The sequence below is a fragment of the Ylistrum balloti genome, unplaced genomic scaffold (genome assembly GCF_031769215.1).
Source record: "Ylistrum balloti isolate Yb309-2 unplaced genomic scaffold, AGI_CSIRO_Ybal_v1 Utg370140, whole genome shotgun sequence".
In the NCBI taxonomy this organism is placed as follows: Eukaryota; Metazoa; Mollusca; class Bivalvia; order Pectinida; family Pectinidae; genus Ylistrum; species Ylistrum balloti.
The window spans coordinates 657,239-675,641 of NW_026782147.1; the positions used below are offsets into that span (position 1 = coordinate 657,239).

General features: G+C 37.2%; 2 protein-coding genes across 2 annotated transcripts; one reads left to right on the top strand and one right to left on the bottom strand.

Moving 5' to 3' along the window:
* Nucleotides 1-1,567: 1,567 nt before the first annotated feature.
* Nucleotides 1,568-13,170, bottom strand: LOC132550715 (bridge-like lipid transfer protein family member 3B). The gene is made up of 9 exons (XM_060214806.1): nucleotides 13,047-13,170; nucleotides 10,363-10,469; nucleotides 9,465-9,533; nucleotides 7,762-8,920; nucleotides 5,718-6,304; nucleotides 5,327-5,483; nucleotides 3,922-4,190; nucleotides 3,012-3,114; nucleotides 1,568-2,040 (listed from the first exon to the last, which is right to left on the bottom strand). Exons 1-9 carry the CDS (start codon nucleotides 13,168-13,170, stop codon nucleotides 1,568-1,570), a joined length of 3,048 nt encoding a protein of 1,015 aa, XP_060070789.1.
* Nucleotides 13,171-13,452: 282 nt separating this feature from the next.
* On the top strand, nucleotides 13,453-17,960 carry LOC132550696 (uncharacterized). The gene is made up of 2 exons (XM_060214787.1): nucleotides 13,453-13,944; nucleotides 16,270-17,960. Exons 1-2 carry the CDS (start codon nucleotides 13,503-13,505, stop codon nucleotides 17,319-17,321), a joined length of 1,494 nt encoding a protein of 497 aa, XP_060070770.1. The 5' UTR covers nucleotides 13,453-13,502; the 3' UTR covers nucleotides 17,322-17,960.
* The last annotated feature ends 443 nt before the right edge of the window (nucleotides 17,961-18,403 follow it).

The following is an 18,403-nucleotide window of genomic DNA, read 5'->3' on the forward strand; positions in this document are numbered from 1 at the left end:
TAATCTACATTTTAGTTAAGTTTTTCAAACAGAAACAATTTTTGATAAAATGTCTTTCTTCATGGGTTTTGGTCTGTTCAACAAAATATGTATTTTAATTCAGGCCTCCACTGTATTCTACAGAGACCACGAAGAATGGCACTAACTTTATAATTATTTTGGGCACATATTCCTTGCCCACGTCAATCTTAATTAATTCATTGGTAACTACAAGCAAAATTATCATGGCAGAAAAATAAACTTAACACAGAGAGGGTTTTTAAATCAACATCGACAAAGACATGCACAATTATTATTACAAGAAAATAAATTTTACAAAGAAAGCATTTAATTAACATTGACAAGCATTAATAAAATTACTCGAAAACAAATCTAACACAGAAAACTTTTTTAATCAGCTATGATAAGCACTGACTGACACATTCAATATTATGCAACCTTAGTCTGTAATTGGGATAACAAAAATGATGTCAGATATCACAAATGACGATCTACAACACAGCGTCATGTTCACATATATGTAGTACACATCATAAATATACAATTATCAAAACATAGAATGTCAAAACAGTTTTTGTTAATGACACTGTCAACAAAACTTTTAAAGCATTTAAGTTTCAACCACAACACTACTTTCATACTAGCATCCATGTTGTTTGAGTAAATTCTTGCTAATCAAAGCATTAACAAGATAAAACTCTAGCCCATATAAGCATTTCTAGTCCACACATACATTAAGCCTTTCTTATCAATAAATATAGTTTAAACAAATTTTTGTGGCACAATGAACTGATACATAAAGCATTTGCTACACTAGGTATCCATGGTTACAACAAAGTAGCTGTATCCATAGTAACAACAAAGTCGGATTTATATCCAAGGTTACAACAAAGTTGGATATGTATCCATGGTTACAACAAATTAAGTTGGAGTAGTGTCCATGGTTTCAACAAGTTAAATTGGAGTATCCGTGATTACAACAAGTTAAGTTGGAGTATTCATGGTAACAACAAATTAAGTTGGAGTATCTATGATTTCAACAAGTTAACTTGGAGTATCCATGGTTACAACAAGTTAAGTTGGAGTATCCATGGTTACAACAAGTTAAGTTGGAGTATCCATGGTTACAACAAGTTAAGTTGGAGTATCCATGGTTACAACAAGTTAAGTTGGAGTATCCATGGTTACAACAAGTTAAGTTGGAGTAAATACAATGCTACCTATATATGATTTAAAAGCAAAAATTACTCATCTTACAAGGTCTGATTTATTAATATGAATAATAAGCATTCATGGCTATATAATAGACAGATTTCTGTATAACAAAAACATCACTAACAACCAGATAATTTGTCCAAACCAGTAATTACTGTTACATCTTACTTTCATATTTAAAACAATTCCTCTCATTTATTTGATAATTGGTTGTCATGGCAACTATCCCTTGATTTAATCACAATTACCATGACCTCACTCACACATATATAACCGTCAACAACATTCTTCCTCTAATTAATTCTTGGGTTGTGATCATAGCTAACACAATCAGCATTAACCTATATTGATGCTAACTATGATGATCAATTCGTCGTCGTCGTGATTCCGACTCCAACAGTTCATCTTGTAGAAGTTTCAATGTGTCCAGTAAAGAGTTCTTCTCCTTGGTTAGAGTATGGATCTCATCCTCCTGACAAACCATCTTATGCTGGAGTTTCAGGTTCTCTGTTATCACTGTGTTGGCGTGAATCTCGCTGTCGTTTGTTCCGTTGTTTGGTAACATGGTCTTGTTAAGTTTACTTTGTAAGTTTTCTTTTTCTTTTTGTATACATTCCATATCGTGTTGGATTTTTCTATTTAATTGTTTTTGACTTTGTAAAAGACTTGACATTTCCTCTAATGATTTCTTAAGTTGTTGATTCTCCAGGAGAAGGGCCTCATGTGAAAGCGGTTCTTGTTTCTCCTCTTCCGACATTTCTTCTTTCTTCTCCTCCACCTTCTCTTGTCCTGGTAATTTGGAGCTATCTGACAAGACTGACTCAGCTGAAACAGGAATTATTTATTTAACACCGAATCATTTGCTCTCATAAACTGCATCAATGACATTTACAAATCCAAGCATTTATTATCAAACAAAACCTTTTATACAAACATTAAAATTCTATTACTTCTATTTAAAAACATTTAAGGTACAGAATATAATCAGTACAAAGTAGTATTGCATTTATTTATGGATGTCAAGATCTTGTGAAACAAATGAGAATATTTACAGTTGAATTAGTCTGCAGATGGAGCTTACCTAGAACATTATAAGTATTTATTAATTTAATGAAAATCCAGATATAATATGTTACATCATATCTATGTTCTTGCAAATACCAAATGATAACATTAAATTCACTAATTTCCTCTTGAAACTAGTTTGTTGTCACGGTGTTGTCAATGACCCTCAAGTGGCACCACCTACTGCTACCAGTTTATGTCAAATGAACTGTTCTATCAATGTGTACGAGGTTCCCCCCTTTTTTTATATGTTTTATGAAAATCTGTGATCATTGAATGTACTGAAACAACCTTTTTATTTCTAATTTTTTTTTCAAAGTTTCCCTAACAAACTATACTGGGTATTCATTTGTACATATTTGATAGGAGAACTTTGATTTTTTAAGTTAAAACATATGTCTTTCCTCTGATAGCCAAGAACATATTTGTTATTAGCAACAAATATCTACAAAGGATAAGGTTTAAGACTTGACCTTTGACCCATAACCTCACCTATGGTTGTGAGACTCATGTAAATTTCAATCATCCTATCATGTAAAATCATTTACCAATTAAGAAATAGAAGGAAAATTGATGTCAGCCTTGACCTTTGACCATGCACTTTCATTTTTATCAAATTTTGCTTCATAATGTCATAAAAAATCTTTACCTTAAAAAAGATTAAACTTTGACCTTGACTTTTGACCCATCAATGTTTAGATCACACAGAGAGAAAAAGCAAAAAAATTTACCTGTTAAATGGAAAATGCCATCGTAGCCACGAGATATGGCCAGTTTATGGACCATACATTCTACAGGGGGAGCTGGTGGTACGTTGGGCTTAGGAGCATCGTCCTAGAAAAAATAAATAAATAAAACAACACTTAAGCAATGATGCACAAAGTTCTAACTTCATTTCCAGGACTAAACAGAAAGAACCTCTGGAGGTTACAATTAAAAACATCAACAAATAACTTCCCAGAAAAGCAAAGACAAATGCCTATTAACCATGCTGCTTTACAGGTTTAAAAATGAAACTTGTATCCCTACTAAAAGAATTTAATACCCTTTATACAAAACATGACAGCAATCCCTTCGGTCATTTTCAAGAAATAATAATAACAATCGGTATGGGTTAAAACACCTGTCAGTCATCAAGATTTTCAGTACAGTATAAAAATTTGTGGACATGAGTCAGAAATTTTATTAAGATCCCAAAAGTACTTTCTCTGAAAAAGCAACAGCAATCCTAGAAGGCTGACACATGACATTTTGTTTTGAAATATAAAGATATTCTCAAAAAAAAAAACAAAAAAAAAAAACCCCAATCACAAATAGAAAGAAAGGGAATCTAAATACAAAATTTTTAACTGACCAAGGATTAAAGGTGAGTTGAACAATTCATCATCACATCCAGAAGATTGTACTCTCCACTACAAAATGTCTGTAAAAATGTCCCCATTCCCAAGCATAATGTGACCTTTGACCCTTGAACTTTGATCCCTTGATACAATAACATGTAAAACTTAATTTTCACAATGCTATGGGGTAAATATGTAACTTAATCTGTGGAATGGTTTTCAAGAGATGACAAATATGCCCCTCCCCTCCCTGTAACATTGCAGGAGCATGTGGAGCATAAAAACAGTTTCAGGTCCTGACCTTCAATGACAAATGGAAGTCACTGACTGTCACATGCATTGGCAGGGCCTGCCCAGTGGACTCATCCTCAACAAACTTAGCAATATTGGCTAGACTCGAGGTGTTGAAGGCAAGTCCACACTTCTCCGCCATGACACTCAAGTAACCCGGTGAATCTGTCTTTGATGAAATTGGCAACTCGGCATCAGCTCCAGGTCCAGACACAATCTTCAGTTTGATAGCAAAGGATTTCAGATCTTCTGGAGCAGTATCATTGTGGCCAAAGATACCTGTAAATGACAAGAAAACATTATAAACTGACATTTTTTTAATGACCATGATAAACAAAAATAGTCATCTAAAAGAAACAAGAGGCCCTGACTAAAAAGACTTTCAGCAGGAAGAAGGGTTATTTTTTCTACTTTGAATGAAATCTTACTAAGAAGCTGTTTTCCATGATGCAGATGGTAGTTTTGGTGAGGAGAAGGTAACTGTAACAATTGTTACCTATTTTTTGGCAGTAAAGTTTGAACTCAATCGAACTGGTGAAACTTGAGAAGTTTGAAATAGGTGCTGTACAGGAAAACCATGATTGTGCAATCACATTACAAAAAGGCCTCCCTGGCTGTCATATCAAAGTTTTGACAAGATCTAAATATAACAACACTTTATTGCTACCTTTCCATAACATTTGCACCAATTCTTAGCTCATTGGCAGCAGTATAACTGGAGAAGAACCTTAAAATATGTTTTTCAAGATGGCGGCCATGATGGCCATCTTGTATTTCAGACATACCAGAAAAATAACAACACTTGGTCAGGACCTTCTCAGGATTATTTCATGCAAGTTTGAGCTCAATCCCGCTGTTGGAACTTGAGAAGAAGTTTGAAATGTCAAAGTGAGGGGTGAATGGTGGATGGTGGACAGTGCACGGCTGACAATGATGATGGACCAAGCACGATGGAGGTGAGAGTGTTAGGGAGATAAACAGTTGTACTGGCATGGTGTTAGGGAGAGAAACAGTTGTACTGACCTGGTGTTTGGGAGATAAACAGTTGTACTGACCTGGTGTTAGGGAGAGAAACAGTTGTACTGGCCTGGTGTTAGGGAGAGAAACAGTTGTACTGACCTGGTGTTAGGGAGAGAAACAGTTGTACTGGCCTGGTGTTAGGGAGATAAACAGTTGTACTGGCCTGGTGTAAGGGAGATAAACAGTTGTACTGACCTGGTGTTAGGGAGATAAACAGTTGTACTGACCTGGTGTTAGGGAGATAAACAGTTGTACTGGCCTGGTGTAAGGGAGATAAACAGTTGTACTGACCTGGTGTTAGGGAGATAAACAGTTGTACTGACCTGGTGTTAGGGAGATAAACAGTTGTACTGACCTGATGTTCAGGTGAGACGGAGATTAATAATTGTACTGACCTTGTGGTGAGGTAAATTTGTTGTAGAAGTCCTCGTAATACATGTTACCAGGTTGGTTGGTGCTGAGGTGACGTGCCTGGATACGAATGGCCGTATCGCTGCCATCATTTTGCATCAGTATCTCAGAACCATGGATACGAAATGCGATCACTGAAACCTGAAAAATTGCTTTCAGTTAATTTTCAGTTCATCAATATGATAAATAAACATGATTTCTGATGGAATGTAATGATATTTTGTAGCTGTACGTTTATTTTTGGGACTTCCTGGCTATCAACTTCAAGAGAATTAATTGATGATGATGATGATGATGATGATGATGATGATGATGATGATGATGATGATGATGATGATGATGATGATCATGATCATGATTCATTCCTTCACTTACCAATTCTCTGCCTTTGGTTGCGGCTGAACTCTCAGCATAAAGACTGGACACATCGTCCAGTAGATCTGTATCAGTGGATGAGCCTGTCTCTGATACTCCTATATTGGGGTGATGAAACGCAGGCATCTCAGCTTCCTCTAAATTTAACATTTCAAAGTCCAAGTCATCATCAGACAAGTCAGTTTTAATACTCATGGAATCAATATCCTCCATTTCTTCGTTGGAGTCCATTTTTGCCTTAATTTTGTCAGTGAGACCTGTAATACCAGACAGTGCAGACGAAAATGACTTCTTTACTTGATCGGCTGCCTTGTTTGCGGATTTCTTCATTTGCTGCGAGCCTGACCCACGAGATCCAAGACTGGAGTCATAGCCAGATGAAGAATCGTGGTGTGGGTTGGCGAGCCCTTGACTGGAGTGAGATATGGGCGCGGATACAAACATTCCAGGGTTTGAGAGATCTTCCTCTCCTGACCCTCCCGCGTGGCACTGGATCCTGGAATCACTGAGGGACTTCGAGATGGCTGTGTGGGAGGAACACTGTGACCCGGAATCCACATTATTATCGTTGATTCTGCTATCCTCATCTTAAATATCAATAATAAATAATGATCATACACAACATTTATATAACACATGATATATCAATGAAATTACCCTTTTGCACTTTACATTATGTTACACTCAATTAGATGCTAAACAATGTATATTGAACCATAAGTAACATAGGTCATTATTAATTTCAACGCCTAAGCTAGGATTTAAACCCGTGATCTCTTGTTTACTCAGCTTACTTTCAACAGACCATGTAGAAGGAAACCTACTATTACAAAAGATATTTTGTAACTAATATTTCATCAGGTTAACTCAAATACAATTTTACCAGGGTAACACATGCATCATTTTACTAGGGTGACACATATATAACTTAATCTGGACAACCCATATATAATTCTACCAGAGTGACACAAATATAATTTTACCAGGGTAACACGTATAAAATTTTGCCAGGACAATACATAATCTAACCAGGGTGACACATAATTCTATCAGAGTGGCAAATAAATTACTTTATCTGGACAACACATATATGATTTAACCAGGGTAACACATAGATAATTTTACCAGGGTGACAAATACATAATTTTACCAAGGTGACACATATATAATTTTACCAAGGTGACAAATACATAATCTTACCAAGGTGACACATATATAATTTTACCAAGGTAACAAATACATAATTTTACCAAGGTGACACATATATAATTTAACTAGGGTAACACATGTATGATTTTACTAGTTGACCAAAATTTAAAAAGTTACATGCTGATGATAAAAACTAAAGACCAATTCCATATATACTCTGCAGACCTAAATCCATAAATATAACAGCACGATCATTCTGGTTGATCCATTTCCTAGAAGATTCATAGATTGTCCCCGTAAATTTTGTTTATGCTACAGATGTATGCATGAATTTTCAATGTCTTACAGATTTTAATACAATACCTATAATATATTTATACTATCATAGATATCTCCCCCATACTTAATATTCATCAGCAACACTAATAGAACCCTTTCTTGTATGTCTTACAGCTTGACTTATCTCTGTCAAAGGCTGATGTTCTATAACAAAATCGAGGCCGAGTGAACAGTGAGATATTATGTTAACGTCGTCTTAAAATTGAGACAAATAGGACTCAAACATATACAAATAACAAATTCTATTCCTCATACAAAATTTTGTCTAAATTGCATCAAAAACCCTCTCATTTAGTTTGTTTTCTAATTTGTCAATTTGATTAGATTACCTCCCTTTACAATTCTTCGGAAGAGATTCAATTGAATTTGGCATCATTTCGATAATGACATCACTTAAAACCAAAAGGAAAAAGAAAAAAAAAATTATTGGGTAAGGGTACCAGACAGATCAGATTAATAAGAAAAATCAAGCACTGAGTGACATGTGAGATTTCCCTGTCTCGTGTACAAGAAAGATTAATTGCCCTCTAATTACAGCTCAAACACTTTTACATACCTTCTGTTACATGGCCAATGTCAATGTCAATTTGTGGAGAAATTTCTTCTTTTAAACCTTCCTCCTCGATCAGATCTCCATCCCGTAGACTAGCCCCTGAAGGACTAGTTGGTATGTTGTGTGTAAAGGGAAGCAACTCAGCCACATAGGGGCACACCATAACAAACTCAATGTCTGGAACTACAAGTGGCACAGAAAACGTGGTGGGTACAGTAGATGTCCCCAGAAAATATTCTATATCTGCTGTCAGTTGAGTTTGGAAGTCTGTAAAAGATTCTAAAAGTCTCATAAGAAAAAGAAACTGGGAATGACTCATTTGGGCCTTCACTGGACCACCAACCTTTGCCACAAGGTTGTAAGTGGCCAGCTGTAAACTCTGGCCTTTATCTTCACTTTTTGAAGATTTCATTGTTTTATCACATGAGGAAGGTAATTCCTCGGGACTGGTGTCATAGGACTCACTGTCTGTTGAATAATATTCTTTGAGTAGCCTTCGTGAGGGTCTATCTCTGTGTGGTGATGCGGGGCTACCTTGGTCCGTGTCAAAGGTCAGGGAATTGGAGTCGGCATTGCTACTCCCTCTTCTGCTATTTCCACTGATTCCCAAAACATCAAGTTGATTATTTTGCTTAAGTTTTGTTTCTGCTTCATCCATCACTAACGGCATACAGAACCAGAGAGTCACTGGTACAGATTCAACGAAAGGTATCGGACGAGACTTAGAGACTGGCACTCCCACGAACTCCAGCCAAGCCTGATCTGCACACACACTCCACACATCAAAGCTAGCATTACGCTTCAGTGTGTTGGTTTTCAGGAGTTTGGCAATAACCTCTGGCCCTACCTGTGATTCCATGCCCTGTGGTAATTGACCAGCTACTAACTCTTTGGCATAGCGTTGCATATAAGCATTGTCTCGTCCACTAGCAAAGGTACTGAAGTGAGGGGGAAGGCTTGTAAGAGGGTTATTGTTGTTTGGGTATTGTGAGGAAGTAAACAGATGCCCTTCTGTATAGTGGCGTAACACCTCTGCCAAGTCTGCCCGCCCTGTCTGTTCCTCCACGTGGGTATTAGTGACACAGAGTTTGGACACTTGCAGTTGGACTCCCTCTGGCCGATCAGGCTGGTTTTCCACCTTCCTTTCTGCTGACACAATCACCTACGACACAAAAATTTCACAGAATTATTTGTCTTACCTAAATGACTCTAAAGCTTAACAAGTGGCCCCATTGGTCTGTATCGCTCACCTGGTATTCAATATTCACCAAATATAGATCAGTGTTAATATCATAAATATACTGAAATGTACACCATTGGCATTTAAAGTGGGCACATCCAATCAATTTTAACCAATTTCCATAACAAACAGCTTCAATTACTCAGCTCTAAACAGTGGCAATTATCACCTAGATTATAGGTAAAGTCATTCTTTTGTTCTAGAAATTTGTTGGGCTTTGACCTAGAAACACATTTCAACCAAATATTCTGCTTCTCTGATTTTTAGTTTACCAAAAGAAGTCTTTTACAGGTTTCAACAAATTTGATCCTTTAGACCCTGAATAAAGGTTGAGATAATTTCTTTTCGTAAAAACATAATTTGATTAGAAAGCCATCAGGTAGAAGTCTACAGGCACAGCAAGGAAAGAAAGCTATAGACAGAGGTTGTGGCCTATGTAAGCATTTTGCAGTACAAATGTACTTACCCTTGGCATAAGAGCTTCAATCTTGATGTCAATGTGTTGTTTTGGTGTGTCATCTAACATCTCAGGTGTCTGAAAATCACAACAACAATAACAAATAGATCATCAACACATTACTATAAATAATAAACAGATTAATGTAAACAACAGGTCCATAGGGCCTTTATCATTCACCTGGTTTAGTTTGCTGAATGATTGATTTAAACTAAATATTAGGTCAAGTTCTTCTGCCCAAGGGGGTTAGATGCATAATTTATACAAAACTAAGTTCACTTCAACCAAGGATGCTTCAGATCAAATCTTGACAAAATTAAATCCTTCCATCAAAAGAACGATTTTTAAGAATTTGCTCTATTTCCACTATTGTTCATATAAAATTGATCCCCTTCACCCAAGGATGCCTCAGAACCAATTTGGACAGAATACAGGCATTCCTACATAAATAAAAATATTTTAAAGAATTTGCCCCATTTCACCTATTTGACCAGGTTCGTCCTATCTCTAAATCAAATTTTCGTAAAATAATAAAGAGGATTAAGATAAATCATCAATAGGATTAACAAAAATCATAAACAGGATTAACATAAATCATAAAAGGATTAACATGAATGATAAATAGGATTAACAGAAATCATCAGCAAATTAACATAAGTCATCAACAGGATTAACATAATCATAAACAGGATTAACATAAATCATAAAAGGATTAACATGAATGATAAATAGGATTAACAGAAATCATCAACAGGATTAACATAAATCATAAACAGGATTAACATAAATCATAAAAGGATTAACATGAATGATAAATAGGATTAACAGAAATCATCAGCAAATTAACATAAGTCATCAACAGGATTAACATAATCATAAACAGGATTAACATAAGACATGAACTTACCACTGACTGAGAAAGGTTCAGCATGAAGAAATTCACCCACAAAAGTGTCAGGTAGTCAAGATTGAGACGTATTGGGTTTACAAGCATGTACAGATTAGCATGGGGCACTGAAACAAAGACAACATTGGTTTTACATACAACAGAGTTAAAGGAGTTTCAAATGAAGTCAAAATCTGAAAATATGCTTCAAAGCTTTCAGGACTAAGAAAATATGAAGCACAATATCTTTAATGACATCTACCTCAGGCTCTATTTTGTTATGTGCATACATGTTATTCATCATCTAAAAGATTTTACGTCCACCACTATGGCCATTCAAGGGTAAGGCAATACAGCTCTGACCGACAGGGGAACTAACTCTTGCAGTATTGGTTAGTGCAGGGTACTAATACAGAACATGTTTTTATATTTACTACTATCACAATAACGGAAAATAACAGTATAAAAATTCATAAAATAATGGTAATCCTGTCTCATATTTTATTACTGGCTTTATATACAATGATAGTGGAAATTAACGCGTTTTTATATTGTTAGTTTGCGGCTAAATCGTGCATCACACATTAGTTAGATCTGATGGAACAATTGATTACTTAGTGTTTATAAGCAGGACAGATCATTCCGTGACTAATTACGTGGTCATCCTTAGGAAATTATTTTTGATAGTTGTATGTTCGAGACAGACTTATCTGAAAAAATGAATTCTGGGCTGTTCTCAAAATACACCTGACCATATATTTACTGCGAAATATATTAGGGTGACAACATAATGAAACATCTGTATACTCAAGGTGTCAAATTAGAAGAGATATCTGGAAATTCAAGGTGTCGGATATAACAGTATATCTGAATATTTTAAGTGTCAAACAAGAATGGATATCTGAATATTTCTGGTGTCAAATAAGAATGGATATCTGAATATTTCTGGTGTCAAACGAGAAAGGATATCTGGTTATTCCAGGTGTCTGATTAAAATGGATATCTGGGTGTAAATCAGTAAAGGTATCAGGAAAACTCTGGATTCTCAAGTTGTCATATCAGAAGGGATATCTAGATATTTTTGATGTCAGATTAGAAGTTATATCTAGAAATTCCAGGCATCCGATAAGAAGGTTGATCTGGATATTTCAGGCGTAAAATCAAAATGGATATCTAGATATTGCAAGTGTCAGATTAGAAGGGATATCTGAATACCTTAGGTTTCAGATTAGGAGGAATATTCAAGATATCAAATTAGAAGAAATATCTGGATATCTCGATGCTTGAAATATCATGTAAGAAAGGATATCTAGATAGTGTTAAAGTTATTTTCAAGGGATTCCAATTTTCACAATTTTCACAATTTTCAGGATTCCAATTTTCACAATTTTCAGGAAAATATTGATACACTGGAAATGAATTATGTTCCAGTTAAAATAATATCTGTGAAATAGACATCCTTTTCCCATTGAAATATTGATAAAACTGCACCCTTTCACAGAAACCATGATTCCATTGTGCAAATTTGATATTAGACCTTCATCATGATAATTAAAGAATGGATTTCTCATGTTAATAACAGAGCATTTAATAGATTGTACCATAAACAAATATAATCAAGGGTTGAATTATGTTGAAATTGATGAATGATGACAATTAGTCTAAAACACTGCATTTCCTATATTGACAAAAAAATCCCAAATTTGATATCACAGAGAACTTGGTTAATTCATAACAGAACTGTAATAGAAAGTCAACACTTAATTATGAGAAACTGTTTGTCACGCCTTCCCACAGATAGGTTGTCCTGTAACGTAACGAAAGTCGAAGTCTGACTTGATGCGTGTTGAAGGCATTTAAAATTTCTTTCCCTTACATGAAGCTCAAGAGTATTAGATAATACCGGAGAGTGGGAAAATTAACATGGATGTCACAGCCAATCTTCCCAAACTGTCAGCTACAGGAAAGATGCATTAGATGTCTACAGAACTACATATTTTTCAAATCACGCAACACTTCTAATACTCAGCTTAGCTTGTCAATACAAGCTCTTTATTTCAGAATAAGACAGCTCATTTGTATACTTCATTATTTTTGAGAATTAACTTTTACGGATTTCATATTAATGATCTACAAATCAGCAGAAATATCCTCCCCAGGGAGATATGTGGCTAGATGCACTTCTAAATTGATAAGTTTTGTCATCTGTTAGCATGGAAACTATGGAAGATCAGGGAATTCAGCACAAAATTGAATATCAGAATAGATTATAGGACCTTGAAAGAGTTAATTATACAGAATCACACAAAGTCAAGGAAAGCCCGAGAGACAATGTTTTAACTTTCAGTATAAGAATTAAATGATAATTTAATATTGTTATTAAATTATAGTTTATATACAATAAGTTCTCCTTGCTAGCTGACATAGCAATTTTCAATTAAGATTTTCATTATGTATTAGTGTTAGTGATTTTCCTTGCCCTGCAGGCATTATAATTTTGTTTATTTATGTATGCTGATGAGTTCTGGTTGATGCTAATTAATTGACCAATCAGCGTTCTCGGGGAGGATGCCCTGTTAGGGATCTGAAGGCCCCGCAGCATATAGTTTGAGTTTTTGGTGGAGGCATTTGTTTGTGAAATTTGTGCATTATCTTTCGTTTATTAACACTTTGCATACGTTCCTACCTTCCCCTTATGGATATACCTTTATAAAGTGGCTTAAGGATGTGATTAGTCAACCTAATAGTGACGGAGTTTACTTTGTAACTTTTCTTTTGACATTTAATCCTTCGAGGAGTGCTGAGAGACTGGGTTCTCGCATTCGCCATTTTGGATACGTGTGTGTTTTCACGTAGGACTAGTTAAAAAGGACCTCTTCCACAAGTTCTTGTGGTGTGACGTATTTCCGCATTCACGCTCGACAACGAGATTTGGTGTTCTTGACGTTATAAACCTTAGCTTACGGCTATTGATTGTGTTTACGTTTTTATTTTGTGTGTGTCAACTCCGACTAGTTATGGGACCCAAACGCAAGAACATTCGATCTGCGCCCTACGATCCCGAGCTTCTAGATAACTGGACGATCGCCAGGCTACAAGAGGAACTGCGCGCCCTAAACGTTCCGTTCCGCACTGGATGCAAACGCAGAAGTTTGGTGAGGATGCTGCGCGAAGCCAGGACAGCCAGCGTCCCTGTTACGGAAGTGAGAGCGGCTAACCCCGTCGTGCCTCATCGGGAAGGTGCGGTATCCCATGATACCTCGCGACAAGATGGCGGCCCCCACGTAAATTCACGTGAACGGGAGAGCTCCAGACCTAACGATGTCAATCAGCACCTAATTGACATTGTTACAAACTTGACAGAAAGTGTTGCTACGCTGCAGAACTGCTACCAACGTCTAGAGAGCAGGTTGGAATCGCAAACACGACGTCCAGTGGCGGCAGCCGCCGGTAGTGAAAATCAGCCCGTAGTTGACTCGTCTCGACCAGTTCCAGCAGTGATAAACTCGCCATCAGTGCAGCTGGTTCCAACACCACTACAGGCTGAGTACACTTTAGAAACAGCTTACAAGCGTTTTCAGGAGGACAGCACACTATCTCAAGGTGAGAATTCTTCCAAACGATCACGTTTTGGCTATGTGTCGGAATCTTTACCATTGGTAGAAACTGTATCTCCCGCGCTGCGTCAACAAATCATTACGGGTAGAGATGTTAACCTGGCCGCCTTGCTTATCCCGTATTACGTAGGTAGCTCTGACCCTGAGTGCCATTCTTCTTCAAAACCCGATTGTAGACTTTCACGCACCTTGTCGTTGAATGAATTCATCTTGGCATTCGGAGTGTATAAGCAGGTGATGTGCTCTGTCTATCCTGCTAGACGTGTTGAACTCGATCTATACGAAAGAGATATAGTAGACATGGGTACCAGGTACAATGTCGGTTTCTATGAGTACCACAGACAATTTTCAGCTAGAGCCGCAGCACAGCTCCGCTACAACAACACACCCATAGATTGGTCAGTTAGGAACAATGTTTTATTTTGTAACATTTTCACAAACCAACGACCACTCACCTGTGACTTGTGCGACAGTCCTTTGCATGGAACAGGTTTCTGTCCTACTTCTGTGGTAGAACCCAAACGTCAAGGGACCCATAGTGGAAATTTTAGGAGTTCAAAGCAGGGATCTACTTCCCGTCCTACCGGTCCCCCTTCTGTTGACAGTCATGGGCGCCCTCGCATGTACCAAGATGGTATAGAATTATGCAATAACTTTAATAGTAATTTTGGATGCAACTCATCTTCCTGTTCTTACAAACATGTCTGTTTGTCCTGCAAAGGCAGCCACTCCAAATCTGCCTGCCCTTTAGAGCTCACCAGGACTTTGAACAAGAAAAAATGAATATGTTATTCCACCCGAGAGCTTCTACACCTATTAACTTAACAGCTTTAAAAACAGCTTTAGACGGCCACCCAGATGAAAATTTTGTGAACTTTTTATTAGATGGCTTAACTTTTGGTTTTGACACCGGTTTCCAGTTCCTACCATTAAACTCGTTTGAGTGTTCCAATCTGAAATCAGCTCTGGCGGATCATGAAAGCGTGACAGATTTAGTCAACAAGGAAGTAGTCAGAGGATACCTCCTGGGTCCTTTTGATCATATCCCATACAAAAACTACCGAATCAACCCTATTGGCCTTGCGGAGCACAAATATTCAAAGAAAAAACGCCTCATAGTTGACATGTCGGCACCCCATCAAGATGTGAACAATCCTAGCCTAAACAGTTTAATAGATAAGATAACTTGCTCTCTTAAATACACTTCTATTGACGACGCTATTAGGGTTATCAAGGAATTACATCAGAATGCCTGGCTTATGAAAACCGACATCACGGACGCTTTTAAATTACTCCCAATTAAGCCAGAACTGTGGCCCTATCACGGTATATGTTGGGATGGAAAATATTACTTTTTCACTAGGCTGGTTTTCGGGAGTCGCTCAAGTCCTAAACTTTTCGACAATCTCTCCCGTGCCATCTGCTGGATAGCTCAGAACAAATATAACATTCAGCACATCCTGCACCTTCTGGATGATTTCCTCGTTATTGAGCCGGCATCCGCTATCGCTACTAGAACAATGTCCAGCTTCCTTAAAGTGTTTCAAGATCTCAATATTCCTATTGGAGCACACAAAACAGTGGGTCCAGTTACCTGTTTAGAATACTTGGGGGTGTTTTTGGACTCTACTCGTATGGAATGTAGACTTCCAGCTGAGAAAGTATCTCGTATCATATGTGTGCTAGAGTCTTTTGCTAATAGGAAATGTTGCACGAAACGCGAGCTACTAAGCTTATTAGGACACATGAATTTCGCCACACGTTGTGTTAAACCAGGAAGATCGTTTGTCTCGCACCTCATTTCACTTTCGACTTCTGCGCGCGAACTTCATTTTCATGTTAAATTAAATGCGGAATGTCGTTCGGACCTAAACATGTGGGCCTTGTTTTTGAGAACTGGAATGGTGCTTCTTTTTTCCTTGATGATCATGTGACTAGTGCAGCTGACCTCCACCTGTTTACAGATGCTACTAATGTAGCTTTTGGTGGTATTTATAAAAATCAGTGGTTCCAAGGTGTTTTCCCTGCTGAACTCCAGCGTTCTGAACCTTCAATGGCCTTGTTCGAATTATACCCCATCGTTATGGCGTGTGTGTTATGGGGCCATCAGTGGTGCAAAAAGCGTGTTTTGTTTCATTGTGACAATATGGCAACTGTCGACATTATTACTAAAGGAAGGTCTAAGGTTAAGAGCATTATGAGACTAGTTAGAACTTTAACTTTTCATTCAGCTATGAACAATTTTATTGTGCATGCTCGGCATATACCTGGATCTGATAATAATATTGCTGACGCTATCTCCCGTTCACAGATGTCAAGGTTTCGGAAACTGGCTCCTCAGGCAGACCTTCATCCTGTTCCTTGCCTCCCAATGGTGTCAATTATGATGACTTAAGCCTGCACGTGGACTCATTGTGGGACTCTGCTTTAAGCCAACGTACAAGAGCTTCGTACCAGTCGGGACTTAACTGTTTATTAACTTTCATCCTTATGCAGGGCACAAGTTTTCCTGCCAACACGTTGCCTGCAGTGGATGAGGATGTGCTTATTCGTTTCGTGACACACTGCCAGAAGTCTTTGCACCTTAAATTTGACACTATCAAACTATACCTAGCTGGTATTAGATTTCACTACATTAAGAATAAGTTGGGGGACCCTACCGCTAACACTCTACGATTGTCTTATATCTTGCGCGCTGTTAAGAAGACTCAAGTTAACACTTCTGTCAAACGTCTCCCTATTACTTGTGCAATCTTAGCTAATATGTGTAACGCTATTGCTCAACAGGGTATGTTTAACCCATTTGTTGATCTCATGTTGTTATGTATTTATAAAACCGCTTTCTTTGGTTTTTTACGCTGTGGTGAATTTACATGTAATGCTGTGTGGGATACCAATTTTATTCGTATTTGCGATATTAGTGTACTACCAGATTTATCGTGTTTCAATCTCACGCTGCGTTCATCCAAAACAGACCCTTTTGGTAAAGGGGTAAATATTAGTATTTTTGAAAATAGTGTTTTTACACCTGTGTCCACTATGAGAGAATACTTAAACCTAAGACTATCCTCAGGTGCCACTCTTTCTTCTCCTTTATTTTTAGATCATATCCATTCATCTACACCCTTAATGCGTCATACATTTATTTCGTATTTAAAGGAGACTTTGTCTAGGGTTGGTATAAATAACAAATCTTTCAATGGCCATTCTTTCCGTATTGGCGCTAGTACCTCTGCTGCAGCAGCTGGAGTGGAAGACCATGTCATTCAAACTTTAGGTAGATGGTCATCTGACTGTTTCATACGCTATATACGGATCAATCCTGCTACTATCCGTCGGGCTCAACAGGTTATGTCCTCCTGAATAGGGTGGGGATGGGTTTTTTAGGGATTAACTATTACTTGTCTTGGCCTTTATTTTCTCATGAGTTGGTCTAGGTCTATAGTTCTTGTCATTTCAATCTACTTGTATTATTAAGCATACTATGAGTTTAAATTAGGCCTATAACCTTGCGTTGCATTTTACTATGCTTATTTTAATATCTATTATTATCTCTTGGGGGCTCTCACTCTGTTTTACCTGCGTGTTATCACTCTGTTAAAACATACGTTCATTTTTGGCTCTTAATTCTTGGGGAATTTTACCCCCAATTCATAATAATAGAATATTCCCAATTTGTTTCAGCTTCTCTCATATCGTTGAGGGTCTAGCTAACATTTTCAGCTTCTCTCATATCGTTGAGGGTCTAGCTGGTGGTGAATATTCTATTTATAATGCTGTTTTTCTAGGGCCACTTGCAGAGTCTAGTAGCTTCTCTGGTATCGTCCAGGGTCTAGTAACTTCTCTGTAGGGACTCCTAATCTAGCTCCGAAACAGCTCAGAGTCTTGTTTTAAGTTATAATTTTCTAGTAGTTAATAGTGATTATGAATAGAGTGAGTAGCCCCTGTTACGCCAAACCGTAGCTTGTCTATTTTCTTAAGTGTAATAAACATTTAACTGTTCTTGTGCGTTCTTGTTGTATATAAAATGATAATTTAATATTGTTATTAAATTATAGTTTATATACAATAAGTTCTCCTTGCTAGCTGACATAGCAATTTTCAATTAAGATTTTCATTATGTATTAGTGTTAGTGATTTTCCTTGCCCTGCAGGCATTATAATTTTGTTTATTTATGTATGCTGATGAGTTCTGGTTGATGCTAATTAATTGACCAATCAGCGTTCTCGGGGAGGATGCCCTGTTAGGGATCTGAAGGCCCCGCAGCATATAGTTTGAGTTTTTGGTGGAGGCATTTGTTTGTGAAATTTGTGCATTCCCACCCACCGTCCCCGGCTACACCATTGGTTTTATTTTATACTCATGTATTTTTTGTTTTTGTTTCAGGTGCAACAGTTATAAGATAACCATATTTTTATGTATAATGGGCTACTCACTCTTAGTA

Excerpts from the sequence above, each read along its gene's own strand:
- LOC132550715 (XM_060214806.1), bottom strand. The coding sequence starts at position 13,170 with ATGGCGAATGCGAGAACCCAGTCTCTCAGCACTCCTCGAAGGATTAAA. Across the intron at positions 5,484-5,717 it reads CAACCAAAGGCAGAGAATTG|GTTTCAGTGATCGCATTTCG; the intron begins GTAAGTGAAGGA and ends GCAATTTTTCAG. Across the intron at positions 4,191-5,326 it reads CAAATTTACCTCACCACAAG|GTATCTTTGGCCACAATGAT; the intron begins GTCAGTACAATT and ends TGTCATTTACAG.
- LOC132550696 (XM_060214787.1), top strand. The coding sequence starts at position 13,503 with ATGCTGCGCGAAGCCAGGACAGCCAGCGTCCCTGTTACGGAAGTGAGA. Across the intron at positions 13,945-16,269 it reads GGACAGCACACTATCTCAAG|ATGTCAAGGTTTCGGAAACT; the intron begins GTGAGAATTCTT and ends TCCCGTTCACAG.